We start from the raw sequence: 15,147 nt of genomic DNA, 5'->3' as shown, positions 1-15,147 counted from the left end.
GATCTATTTTGGTACTGCACAGTCAAGGATGTACTTAGGGGCAGATTTATTAGGGGTCAACTGTCACACGGGCATGTCAACACTAATGAGGAAGACTGTTTTGGAGGACCAGGGTGGTTTGAAAAAATTTGGCTGTTATTTAGCTGAAGATTTTTTTATAGCTAAGTCATTCCTCGATAACGGATGGAAAACTGCCATTAGTAGTCAGCCTGCTCTACAAAACTCTGGTATCTGTGATGTAAATAGTTTTCAAGCCAGACTTACAAGGTAAGTTTTTCAATTTTTCCTCACCTATGCTTTTTTAATACTGCTTTTAAATTTTTAATGTCGTCTCAATTTGTATCAAATACCTCGATATAAGTAAGCGATAATTATTATATAAATGAATTTGTTTTAATAATAGGTTGTTTCCCCGGTTTATATGCAGGGGTCTAGAATTATTTCGTCCGATATAAAATTCTTTAAATTAAAATATATAAAATAAAAATGAAATATAAAATTCATATATAAAATTTATATATTATATAAAAATAAAGTCCGATAAAATAAAGTCTTTATATTTTATATAAAGTCCGATATAAAGAAAAGTAAAAAACTTCGGTTTGTATAATGGTATAAAATTTATTAAAAACTTCGAAAAGGTCATTAAAATGGATTACAGAAAAAGATCAGAACGTTTTCGATCTAGTCAGATCATCTTCAATGACATTCTGTGTAGTAATTGAAACTAGCCCACTAGATGTTATATAAGATGTATAGTATAGTCTTCAAAATTACGTAGTTATTCATTAAAATATCTTTTATTACTATTAATGGATTTAACTATTAGTACTCCAAAACAGCATGGCTTCCCTGCTCGAAAATCTGAAGCGGTACTTGTCAAAGCGAGTGACACAGACCGAATGTGTGTATCATAAAGATTCAGGTCAATGTTCATTTGATAAATTTGATATTAATATACAGGGTGTTTCATTAATAATGGAAATATTTTAACTGTAGATTCCTGGTCTCAAAATATTACGGTTTTACCCAAATCACCAAATCACAAATACCTCTAGAACGCTTATATTTAGAGAAACGAAAACTGGTACGTCTATTGACATTCCAGGGATAAATCGGTTCCATAAATTGCGAATTTCATAGGCGTCCATTTTGGGGAGGGCAACGGTTATTTTATCGCCTAACTTTTTTGTCTTTAATGTTTAAGCATTTTTGACTCTGAATTATTAAATCGTGAGGTCTTCTAATACTAAAAGGTACTCTTACTTTAAGTCGATAGGATACACCGTTTTCTAGAAAAATCGATTTGAAAATTTTTCGTTCTGTGAATGTCAAAAGAAATTATTCAAAAAAACACTATTTAGAAAGATGAAAACTGGTACATTTATTTATTTTCCAGAGACTAATCGATTTCATTAATGGCGAATTTCTAGTACCGGTCATAGGCGTCCGTTTTGGGTAGGTCAACAGTTATTTTATAGCATAATTTTATTGTCATTAATTTTTAAGTATTTTTGACACTAGATTATTCAATTATGAGATATTCGAGTACTAAAAGTTACTCTTGCTTTAAGTTGGTAAAATACATCGTTTTTTTTTAAATTTTTTTCAATTTTTTTTTCAAATTTCCAAAACCGAAAACTTTTAAATCGATTTTTCTAGAAAACGGTGTGTCCTACCGACTTAAAGTAAGAGTACCTTTTAGTACTAGAATACGTCACAATTTAATAGTCCAGTATCAAAAATGCTTAAAAGTTAAAGAAAAAAAGTTATGCGATAAAATAACCGTTGCCCTACCCAAAACGGACGCCTATGACCGGTACTAGAAATTCGTAATGGATGGAATCGATTCATTACTGGAAAGTAAACATGTTCACAAATTTTCGTTTTTCTAAATAGAAGCGTTCTGGAGGTATTCAAGAAAAACTAATTACAAGATGCCATCTTCAAAGGGCTCTAGCTCCCTTAGGAAGCATTTTCGGACTAGGTGAATTGGGTTAAATTGTCTTAAAATTATCTGAGGAATCTCCTGTCTTCGTTTGTCGGTAGAGTTTCTGGACACCCTGTATACAAATTATGATTTGGGAGTGTTCTTCGTAACATTCAACGTGTCTTGGTTTGTTTATTTCTAGTGTATCTTTATTGTGATTGTAGTATCGAAATTCCAATGTATGGAATCGATTTACCTCTGGAAGATAAATAGGCGTATCAATTTTCGTTTTTCTAAATAGAAGCGTTCTGGAGGTATTTAAAAAAAATAGAATTACGCCATCTTCAAAGAACTCTAGCTCCCTTAGGAGACATTTTAGGACTATTACTATTATTAGGCCGATTTAGTAGGTACACAAGTTTCTTTGAAATTTTCAACGCCATAGCTCTTGTCAAAATCCATTACCTATAATTAGTAAAATTCAATTCTTCTAATGTGCTAAAAATCTAATTGTTATGTCTAGAGCTCGGGAAATATGCACTTAAAAAACCCTAAAATATGCATGCAGATATGCACAAAAAATAGTTAAAATATGCACTAAAATAAGCTTTTATGCATTTAATGTGTATAAATAAAAGACGCAGTAATCTTTGTATTGAAGTTATAAATTGAAGAAATTTATTTTATGCTAAAGCAACAAAAAATATTTATTAAAATTTCTATGACCTACATCATTAAATTCAATTATTCTTTATATTCATCATCATCATTCTTTATTATATTATTAATATAGTTCAAACTATATATTTTAAATGTTTTTCTAAATTTTCTAAAACTGTGCCATCTATCTGATAATAATTGTTTAGACGCGGAAGAACTTCTTTCTACACTGCGGTGCAAACAAATCGATCCACTAAGAATTTGGTCATTTTTAAAGTTTCGAATTTCCTAAACCTGTTGTTGGATTTAAGTGATTTTTTTACCACGTTATAGCCTTATTCATTGACAATATCGCTGTAATAATATTGTTGCTAGACAGTCAAACTGTCATTGTATACCGGGTGTACGAATCAAACTGTTTTTTGTCAAAGTTCGTATCACCCTGTGGACTATTCTAGCATTTATAAAATAGTGAAATTAAAACCTAACTATAGCCCCAGGTTTTCTTAACATTTTGTCTTTCGATTCATTCGCTTATATTGGATAATGAAAAAGTTAGGTACTTTAACAACTCTCCATGTTCGTCATCAGTACAGGGTGTTTCTATGTGTGACAAACTTTAGGGGGTAATTTTACCTGAGAAAATAATCACAATTTGCTTTATAATCATAATGTCCGCAAACTCTTCGATTCCGAGATACGGGATGTTCAATATTTTTTTTACAAACTGACGATTTATTTATTGCTTTAAAACCAGTTGAGATATGTAAATCAAATTTGGTGGGTTTTAAGAAGTAGTTATTGGCGCACAAACGGGTATTATGACCCATAATATTACCCGTACGCACGCCAATGGTGAATATAAAATTCTTAATTGTATGTCAAAAAATGTGCAATAACTACGTCTTAAAACCCACCAAATTTGATTTGCATATCTCAACTGGTTTTAACCGCTTAACGCACACATTTATTTGCAAAAATACGTCAAAAAATTACCTATTTATTTTATTACAGTAAAATAAACTACGAACAAGACCATTGTCACTAGATATAATCTAAAGTAAAAAAAATGCATATTTTATTAGAAAAATATAAAATAACAAATACCCTCATGCGCTCACCCGAGTTAACTCGGTCGTAACTTTTTGCATACAAAATACTACAAGTAAGAGAAAAAAATCGCAATTATTCAAGTATAATAATGTTAAATATTGCTAACAGTGTGATACACTCTAAACCAAGGGGTTACACACAGAGGTACGTCACAGTCAGGGCAGAACGTGCCATCAGCAAAATAGAATTCTACTCATCGTGATCCCACCCCAGTCGGCAGTCGATTGTAGAAAGTTTAAAATTAGAAACGAGTGGGCACTAGGATGGAACGAAAAAAATGATTTTATAATTTCAATGTGTAATAGTGATAGAAAGTTGCCTATAGCCATTGTGAAGCCACAAGTAAAATATTTTTCCAAACAATATATTTTTAGAGGTGCCGCAAAGGGGTTGAAAGTTAGAATTTTCAATTAAATTTTGCAAATTTTGATGATTTTGGTTTGATAAAAATAGCTATTGTAATGTCTTAATTCCTATTTTAAATGATAAATACACACTGTAAAACTACTCTTTCAAGATAATTTTAGTTTTAACTTACAACAATCCATTGTTTATTTTTACTAGAACTGGCAAAGTTTGAACTCGAATTCCATATCTAAAGAAATATTTTATAAAAATAAAATAAAAATTTCATTTTTAATTCAGTTGCAATGCGAAGGCAAAAAATAAGATTGTTTTGCCTTCGTTTTGCCTTCGCATTGCAACTGAATTAAAAATGAAATTTTTATTTTATTTTTATATTAGTCTTTACTCCTTTGAGTAACTAGGTCCATTTTCTGTTGTAATTTACCCGCTGAACAGACGGGGTCGTGAATTGTAAGGTTTTGAATTCCCTCTTGTCTTCTTCGCTTCAGCATCCATATGGCTTGCAAATTTTAGAAGCCTTGGGAGGTGTTACCAAGGAAATGGACCAATAAGTTTTCAATTTAAAAATCTTTTAGTAATATTTTTAATATTTTTAAATATTAATAATAATACTATTAGGATTGAAAACTTCATCTTTTAAATATTTTATAGGAAATATTTATTTCATTCCTTAATACAATTTAACATTCTGACTATAGCAGAAGAGCACATTTCAATAGCAGAGGAACATGGATCAACCTTGCTAGGGTATATAACTTCTGCTTCCGGAACAGGTGAAGCTATAAAAGATAATGGAGCATTTTCAAGAGGACAATCTTTTGAATATTTCCAATATAACAGCTGTCGGATTTGATGGAACTGCCACTAACAACGGCATTAACAATGGTGTAATTGCTTTTATATAAAAAAAGCTAAATAAGCCGCTGAAGTGGCCATGTTGTTTGTTCTATACCAATGAATAATTGCCTTTGCATCATTTGTTTTGCACATTGGATAGAAAAACTAAAGACCTTAATGAATTTGGAGGGCTTTTAGGCAAAGAACTTCTGTAACCAGCTTCCTGTGGTTAATTTCGTTCCCATACAAAACAACCTCCCTACTCTAGAGATTAAGGATGATCTAAGCACAGATCAAAAATATTTACTTGAAATGTGCAAAGCAATCTCCAGTGGTGTATATCCTTCTGATCTTTCTTTAAAAACCCATGGGAAATTAGCTCATTCACGCTGGCTTACGTTGGCCAATCGCCTTCTTCGGTTATATGTTGCAACAGAGAATCCTTCAAATAATCCGAAAACTGTAACTATGTATGTGATGAAGGTGTATGTCCCAGTCTGGTTTCATATCAAACTGAAACCATTTTGTGTAAATGGATCAAAACATATATGCAGACTCATCAAATTTTCACGTTATCTTTGTGAGGAACATCTCTAAATAATTGATCCAGTAATTCAACGGAATGGGACAAGAGAAAACATATAAGGGAGCTAGATCTGCTGCGACTTTTGAAGGCAAGATTGGAACTTATAAATGGTGTAGGGAAGTTTGTTGTCCCGAAACTTAACTTTAATGCCAATGACTTACATTGATATAGATATAATTAACTGGACGGTAGAATAAAATTACTTAGCCTCCTATGACAAAACATAGAACTGACGAGGACTTAAAAAATTTATAAATGAAGCAAGATACCCTAGTTGTCAGGTACAGTGTGTGGATTTTCCGTGTTTTCCCTGTCATACACAGGCAGTGAAAAGAGCCATAAAGCTCGTGACTTCTGTGGTCTTAAAGCAAAAATGGCTTTGTTAGAGCAAAGATTTCTTCCCAGAAGATCATGCTCAAGTTTGAGACAAAAAACCATTTTATTCAAGTATCAAGATGAATATTGTAACTAAAGAAATCTTATAGAAATGTGTACATATAGCAATGATAGCAATGTTAACTGTTATTAGAAATAATATTTGGCTAAGAAATGTTAGTTACGTCACCAGGTTAAATATAAAAAATATTTGAAATTTTCTGTATTTTTTGTTAAAAACCTATCTTTTCAAAGCTCTTGCGGCACCTCAAGATGTAAACCTAGAACAAAAATATTTTGTAGTTTTATTGTAGAAATGATAAGGCAACTTTCGAGTGCTATTAGAAAGTTCCATGAAAGAAAAAAATGTTTTTCCTATCCTTTCATTCCACCCTAGTGGGCACGGGCTAAAAATTTTTAGGGTGGCAGACGTGAAGATGTTGCAGATTACATTTCGTATAATTTTGATATATAGTTTACAGCACCCGAAGAGCTAGGGGGGCCACGGCCCCCCCTGCCCATAAGTATGGGCGTCCATGCAAGTGGGAATACCGTTATTTAACGCTAGAGGAGTTAAAACTCGTAGGCGCCTTATATATCGTTCAAATATTTTATACACGAGTTAACTCGGTTAAACGAAAATAGAAACGTAGTTTAAAACCGAGTTAACTCGGGTAAGCACGTTAAGCGGTTAAGCAATGAACATCCCGTATCCCGGAAACGAAGCGTTTGCGGACATATGATTATTAAGCAAACTGTCATTATTTTCATGTGTAAAATTACCCCTTAAAGTTTGCCGCACTTATTTCAAAAAAACCCTGTACTGATGACGAACATGGCCAGTTGTTAAAGTACCTAACGTTTTTAGTATCCAACATAAGCGAATGAATCGATAGATAAAATGTTAAGAAAACCTGAGGCTATAGTTAGGTTCTAATTTCAGTATTTTATAAATACTAGAATAGTCCACAAGGTGATGCGAACTTTGAGAAAAAAACAGTTTGATTCGTACACTCAGTATACAATGACAGTTTGACTGTCTAGCAACAATAATATTACAGCGATATTGTCAATGAATAAAGCTATAACGTGGTAAAAAATCACTTAAATCGAACAACGGGTTCAGGAATTTCGAAACTTCAAAAATTACCAAATTTTTAGTGGATCGATTTTTTGCATCGCAGTGTACTTCACATGAAGTTAAAGAAGCAAATTTAAAATATTGTGTAATTGAGGGTTCTACCTAAAAAATGAAATTATCTTCACAATTCCCCATCTTAATAATATTATTTATTTGAATTATTTTTTGATATCCCTCATTTTTCTTTACCGTGCGGAATTTTCGATACACGTTTTTGTTTTTTCCAAAGTGTTTAATTTTTTCATTTTGAATTGATAATTTCAATACATTGGTCTGATAAAATGTTTCTCTTTTCTAATTTATTAATTGATTAATATAAAATATGTTTGTCATCAATGATTTTGAACTCTGTTTTATTATTAATACACTTTTTCAGAAGAATTGATTTACTTACAATTTGTTTTGGCATTATCAAACATTTGATAAACACTCAAACAAAACTTCGCTGAATTAACTACGGACAGGACAGAACGACGATTGCAATTTGTGTTTTGCTAATGCAAATTCTGGTAGTTTGTTATTTCGGAAAAAAGCATACTGATTTATGATTTTATTTTTAATGCCGGCAATCGGCTTATCGCATTACTGTCCATTAGGGCTCATTGTCATATTACGCTAATACCAATATGAATTATTTCCGAGGGATATTTTTACCTACTTCGCTGAATTGCACTACTTGTGTCCTCAGATGTTTGTCCATATTGTGATATATCTGAAAATATGCACTTTTAATAAATGCATATGCACTTATAAAATTTATCCAAAATATGCAAATATGCACTTAATATGCATTTTGCATATTTCCCGAGCTCTAGTTATGTCTAACTGTTGAGGATATCTGATCGTACGTTGTGCGTATGGTTGCTGCCGTGAAGAGCGGCTACACTGTCAAGAAAATCTCATTTACTTTGCATTACATATCTCTCGTACACTGCATCGCATGTCTGAAATACGCTATAGGTGATGTGGGCTAAACCTTAATATTTTGAGCCCCGGAATCTACAGTTAAAATATTTCCAATTATTAATGAAACACCCTGTCTAACCAGCTCATCCGATTACGATAAAGTAAAACATGAAACATTTTTTGAAATTTACATTATATTATACATAAAACCAAAAATGCCGAGACAGTGATAGATAGTAAAGCATTGTTTCAATTTATACCCATTATTCAATTTTCTAATTGTCGCATTTTGTAGAATTTTGCGATTTTTTATCTACTTGCATGCGAAACGATAATTCCATTTAAATTACCCCCAAACAAAGTTTTCCGGGTTAGTTCTATTTCGTTCACCTGGTTAGGTTTCTTTATAGATTTAACATTCGACGAAAATACTTTTCCCATTTCCGTGATACTTATTAATTCGCCTGATGCATTGTAATTATAAGTTTTGTCAATTGGTGCAATTCCAATGATAGAGAGAACGGAATAGTAATGTCAGGGAGACCCGTGAAGTTGTCCCGAAAAAGGCGGGAAAAAAATGTGACCGAGGCCATTGGATTGTACGTTATATTTTCACGTTTGTCCACAGTGTTATTTCGTTAGTCCACCCATCAATTTTTTTATAGAAAAAATGTTTTTTTGGCTAACTTTACAAGTCTACAAATTTTCGAAGATCCCAAGTCTCTTGCTATATTGTTTGTCCATTTTTGTCCACCGCATAATTATGCTTGTCCACACACTGAATTTTTTAAAATAAAAAAAAATATACATTGCTTGTGGATAATACTTCTGAAAAAGTACTTCAGACGCCATTAGAAAACTGTTAAGTCATCATCATCATCATCATTGGCTCGACAGCCCTTTCTGGGTCTTGGCCTGTTCCAGGATTCTTCTCCACTCTGATCTGTTTCGTGCTTTTTTTCTCAATTTTTTTATTTTTAAGGTTTTTATATCATTTTCTATTTGTTCTAAATATCTCAGCTTCGGTCTTCCTCTTGTTCTTTTTCCTACTGGCATCTGTTTGAATATTTTGTTTGGTATTTCGCCTTCTTCCTTTCTTTCTACATGTCCCATCCAACGCAGCCGTCCTATTTTAATGAATGTTATGATATCTGGATCCTGGTATATTTCGTATAGTTCAAAGTGGTACCTTCTTCGCCAAATTCCATTTTCTTTTGTGCCCTTATGTGTCGCAAGATTTTTCTTTCAAAGGTGGCTAGCAATGTTTCCTCTCTTTTAGTGAGTGTCCAGATTTCTGAGCCGTATGTGAGTACCGGTCTTATTAGGGTTTTGTATATTTGGCATTTTGTTTTCCTTGCGACGTTGTCTGATCTTAGTTGCCGAATTAAGCCATGATAACTTTTATTGGCAATAAATATTCGCCTCTTCACTTCCTCTGCTACGTTATTATCAGATGTGACTAGGGATCCCAAGTATGTAAAGTTTTTTACCCCCTCAATGTTGTATTCTCCTATTGTTATATTTTGTGGCTGCCTTATTTCTGTGTTTTCACTTACCTGCATATATTTTGTTTTGTTCTGGTTGATTTTCAGGCCACTATTTTGTGCAGCTCGTTCTATTTGATTGAATGCCTCTATCATTTCTCTTCTTGATCTTGCGATTATGTCAACATCATCTACAAATGCTAGTATTTGCTGTTAGTATTTGCAAGAAAACTGTTAAGTACGCATTAAAAATGAACTGCGACCACTTTTCCCCTTTAGGAATCCTTCCTCCTAGAAGCAACACATTTGTTAAACAAGTAATCACGTCCCCTTAAAAACGCAATTAAATGTTTCTGCGGGGACAGTATCCCAACTACCCGTTTGTCTACCCCGCAGCGTTTGTCCAACCCCTTAAAGTGCGAATCCACCCCCTCAGAGACTTTAATTAATTTTTTAAAAACTTCCTCAACGCGGGCCAACTTCACGTCCCCTCAAAAATGTATTTTAACGTTACTCCGGGGGCAGAATCCCAACGACCCGTTTGTCCACCCCGCAGCCTTTGTTCAACCCCTTAAAGTGCGAATCCACCCCCTCAGAGACTTTGATTAAATTTTTAAAAACTTCCTCAACGCGGGCCAACTTCACGTCCCCTTAAAAATGTATTTAAACGTTACTCCGGGACGGAATCCCAATTCTTCTTCTTGTTCTTTTTGTATAGACATGACTCTGTCTGTTTTTTCAATGTGCCTCTAGCTAGTAAGTTGTTATTCTATCGTTTTCGTGGTCTTCCCACTGATCGTCTTCCTATATTGGGGAACCGTCTCTCGCTGTCCTTACTACTCTATTTGTTGTCATTCGGCGTATGTGGTCATTCCAATATATTCTTCTGTTTCTTAGCCGGTTATTAATGTTGTCCACCTTGCATCTCCGTCGTATATCTGTACTTCTAGCTCTGTCCCATAGAGTCTTACCATCGATTTTTAGAAGAGTTTTCATCTCCGCTGTTTGGAGCAATCTTTTTGTCCTCTCTGTGTCGGGTCGTGTTTCCGCCGCGTATGTCATTATTGCTCTTATGACTGTTTTGTAAATTCTGCCTTTCACTTCTTTTCCGATATTATTTATCTCCATACTGTGTTATTCAGGTAACCTGCGGCTCTGTTTGCTCTATTCACTTGATCTTCCGCTTCTGTTTCGAGCTTCCCGTAGCTATATAGTGTGATGCCTAGATATTTAAACTCCATCACATTTTGTCTTTTTTGGGGAAATTAACATGTTAAATTTTCTGGCGGTTATATTAAATTGGTGCGGCATACTTTGTAAATCATCTACACTTTGAGAGATTAGTATTGCATCGTCTGCATAGCAGATTATTTTGTTGTTTTTCTCCCATTTGGTATCCTTTTTTAGTTCTTACCTTTTTATTATGTGATCCATGGTCAGGTTGAACAATAAAGAACTCAAGGAATCCCCTGTCTTATCCCATTACCAGCTTAAATTGGGTCAGTTAATTCATTTTCCACTTTTACTTTTATTGTGTTGTTCTGGTAGATGTTTTCGATCGTTTTAATTATTATTCCTAGAGGTACTCTCTTGAGTATAACAAATGGATAACGACCTTTAATTCGACCATGTCAAATGCTTTCTTAAGGTCCACGAAACATAAATATGCCGATTTGTTGTATTGTAACCATTTTTCTTGAAATTGCCCCATTATATCGGTGCATGATCTTCCCGACCTAAAACCTCTAAAAATCGTGGTATAATTTTTTTGTAATATAATTTATGACAAATCTTTTTGTGACACCCTGTACAACCGGTTAAACCCAAAGTGATTTGTCTATTGACAATAGTATATTTGTATTTCATGTTGTTTTTTCTTTATGGTAACTCATTATGTCGTAAAAATATTTTTATCCGGCGGCAGTCAATGGAGAGCATGTTTTGATTTCACTTTCCAGCGTTTATTTGTACTACACCGTTTCAATTTTTACATTAATCGATTTATAGCAAAAAGCGTCATAAATATTTATTAATGCTGGCTTAGTCGTTTGCGTTGGGTTAAACAGACGTGGTTTGAGAGATTGAAAGTTTCCAGAAATATTTTCGTCAACACTTATGTCTCGTTCAAGCACGTTATCAGGTGTTTCCTTGAAACAAGTTCAAGCACACTTGGATTTTTGATAAAATAGTCTGACGATCGAACGTGTTTCGATAATACAGGCTTTTCGCTATAAATATCGCAAAGTTTTTGTTACTGAACTGTAAATTTTCTTGTGAAAAAAAGACTATAAAAGTGATAAATCTGAAAAATTCGATTTATTTTTTTAATAACAGCGTTGCTAAAATGTATTTAAAACAAAACTTATAGCCTGAATGGGTTCCTCTAAGTGCGATGCCACATTAGGCCGATGCCACATTATGCGTTTTGACCGGATGCGGTGAAAACGCATCCGTTTCCAACGCAACCGGACCGACCTGTCACACTATGCGTTTAGTCTGGTGCAGTTTGTAAGCGCGTACCGATGACTCAAAACTCATCCGTTTCCAACGCAACCAGACCGATCTGTCACACTATGCATCCGGCTAAAACGCATAATCTGACATCGGCCTTAGGCCGATGCCACATTATGCGTTTTGACCGGATGCGTTTCCGACGCATCCGGTGAAAACGCATAGTGTGACAGGTCGGTCCGGTTGCGTTGGAAGCGGATGCGTTTTGAGTCATCGGTACGCGCTTACTACCTGCACCAGACTAAACGCATAGTGTGACAGGTCGGTCCGGTTGCGTTGGAAACGGATGCGTTTTCACCGCATCCGTTCAAAACGCATAATGTGGCATCGGCCTTACGCGTTTTGACCGGATGCGTTTCCACCGCATCCAGTCAAAACGCATAGTGTGACAGGTCTGTCCGGTTGCGTTGGAAACGGATGCCTTTTGAGACATGGTTACGCGCTTACAAACTGCACCAGACAATGCATAGTGTGACAGGTCGGTCCGGTTTAGGGGTCGACAAGACAAGAATTCTTGTCTTGACAACAACTTCTTGTCTTGTCTTGAGAAAAAATCAAGATATTTAAAAAAAATCTTGTCTTCACGTTTTCTTGACATCTTATATCTTGACTTGACTCAAGAAATCTTGAGAAGATCTTGAAATTTCTTGATTATCCGGTCCGGTGATTCCCCAGCGACCTTTTTTTATTGCGTTGCTTGCTAACACGGCCTCCACTGCCACTGGGGGAAGTCCCCGATCTGCATTTGTTTCCTTGACGAACGCCAAATTTGATTTGCAGTTGGATGCTTAAAATAAGCATTTTGTATGTTTCGCACATATTTTTAACTTGGCGTATTTCATAAAAATGATTGAACCAAATCATAACAGTGTCGACATCGAAAAGGATTTTGATTATTTGGAGGATAAGATCGAAGTAGAAAATGATATAAATGATACTGCTTTGGATTTCAACTCTTCTGTAAGTCAAATTTAACATCTTGTCAAAAAATATCAAAAACTCAGGGCAAATGGAACTTAAACTTAAGTGCTTCCGAGGCCATAAATTGTAAGATGACTAAATGACTATCCCAAAATTAGATGTGCCTGCAAAGTGGCATTCAACTTTCGAGATACCAACATGGTGTTTAAGTGTAAAAAATATTTTAACTATATTTTGCGATAACATCAAAAATCTAAATAATTGCAAAATATTAGATGAAGAATGGGTTCTCATCAGTAAATTTTGTTAGTATCTGAGAAGCTTTAAAACACTTTCTTTAATACTCGAAGTGGGAAAATTTTTCACACTCCCATTGGTGGTAATTAGAGTAAACTTACTTTTAGATAAACTGGAAATATTGGGCTCATGAACTTGATAATAAAATTGATAGAGAGACGTTACTGCATTCAAGCTGCGAAAGATAAAATACTGAAAAACTATAACAAAACTAATTGTATATTATACTGTATAGTTCTTATTTTGGATCCTCGGCACAAAGTATAGGCATTTTCCTCTTCATCTTGGGGAAAGCTTCTACAATCAGAGGCAGTACAAAAATTTGAAGAAATAGTTAAAGCTCACTCACAATGATTTACAGAAGCTAATACCAGAGCCAGCATTTAGTCTGAAAAAAGAAAATAACGAACTAGTGTTGTAGTGTGTATTAATATTATACAACGTATGGCAGGAGCTCTAAACAACGTGACAATCGATGAAAAGCCCTATCCTATGAACGCACTATGAAAAATTGATCCGTTTGATGCCATCCTTCCGATGCGGGTTAGTGGTGTGGACGCTTACCTTTCTCGCTGAATAGTAGGGATGGGAAAAACCTACCGGTTTAAACCTAAAACCGGTTTTTTTACTTCGCAATAACCGGTTTTACCGGTTGTTTTTTTGTCCCGGTTATAACCGTTTTTTTTTTTAAAGTAAAAACCGGTTATTAGGTTTTTACGGTGATTAGGATTAGGTTAGGTATTATTTTGGATCCCAATGATAATTATTATTCTCAAGTAATTATTCCAAACAAAACCATAATTCAAATTTTATTTTATTTTATAAAATACAGAAGCAAACTGAAAGTGCAATCTCACATCAGCCAGAAACAATTATTAAGTTTTATTATATTTCCTTGAAAAGGTATTTGTAATCATAATATTTACATAAGAAGTGATCTGGTTGAATTAGACGCAAACATCACCTATTTTTCACACTTAACTCTTGACATTGAAAGTGGGTGAATGACTTTTTCTGATTACCAAAAATAATGCTCTGACTATGAATATCGAATTACTGATTACGAATACGAATCTCCAAAGAATTTCGCTACGTTTTCAAAACGATACACTCATACTTACAGGAAGTATTAAATGAGTTAAAATGTACCTATTCTACAAACATACAAACGTGTTACAAGTAATATATGTTCTTTCGATAGTATTACTAATTTTGATCATATTGATATCGAGTCGAATGGAGTATCGCAAAGTAAAGTGTATTGTAAATGTAACTTTGTAACCCTATTGGATTAAAAAAACCGAAAACCGGTTTTTCCAGAAACCGTTTTTTTTTGGCCGGTTATAACCGCCAGGTTAAACCGTAAGCAAAAAAAACCGGTATAACCGAAAACCGGTGTTTTGTCAAAAACCGCCATCCCTACTGAATAGTCTCTTGATCTAGTTGTTCTCATAGTCCAGGGCGCATCTGTTTTGAGATGGACGTTGAGAGGTGACTCAATTTTTTTTGCAGAAATTGCTTGAAAATAACTCAAATAATAGTATTTGAGTTATCCTCCCACTCAAAATGGTCCGGAACATTGTTTAAATAATCAAAATGTCAAAATATGAAGGAAAAGCTCGATTTTTTATTGGTTTTTTCATTATAACTTTAAAACTATTCATTTTTGAGAAAAGTTGCACTAACATAAAAGTTGCGTAATTAAATTTCCTACAATACAGAATTGGTTATAAATTTAAAAAATAGTCACCCTTGTTGCAAAATAGCAATAATTGCGAAAAAAACCATACAAAAACAAGTATTCGCATTTTACGTTTTTCAGACATTTATGCTACACGTAGGACCTTCATATTTTACCCAGAAAAACTTTATGCTATAGTAAAACAACACTGTAAATTTTATTAAGATCGGTTTAATAGATTTTGCAAAATAAATTTTGCAATCCAGCTTTCGCAAAAAAAAATTCATTTTTTTTTAATGTTGCAGGACTGAAAATAAAGCAGATAGCAAGTTGATTTTT

At 34.0% G+C, this 15,147-nt stretch overlaps 1 protein-coding gene across 1 annotated transcript in view; it reads left to right on the top strand.

Annotated features, from left to right (window-relative positions):
• LOC114333918 (ceramide glucosyltransferase-B) overlaps positions 1–15,147 on the top strand; it is a 330,856-nt gene that overhangs the window by 54,934 nt on the left and 260,775 nt on the right. The window contains exon 5 of the mRNA XM_050641309.1: positions 2–267. Coding sequence (XP_050497266.1) covers positions 2–267 — 266 coding nt within the window. The remainder of the gene's footprint in view (position 1; positions 268–15,147) is intronic.

This window comes from Diabrotica virgifera, chromosome 10 (assembly GCF_917563875.1).
Source record: "Diabrotica virgifera virgifera chromosome 10, PGI_DIABVI_V3a".
NCBI classification, from domain to species: Eukaryota; Metazoa; Arthropoda; class Insecta; order Coleoptera; family Chrysomelidae; genus Diabrotica; species Diabrotica virgifera.
This window is presented reverse-complemented; position numbering and strand designations above follow the sequence as displayed.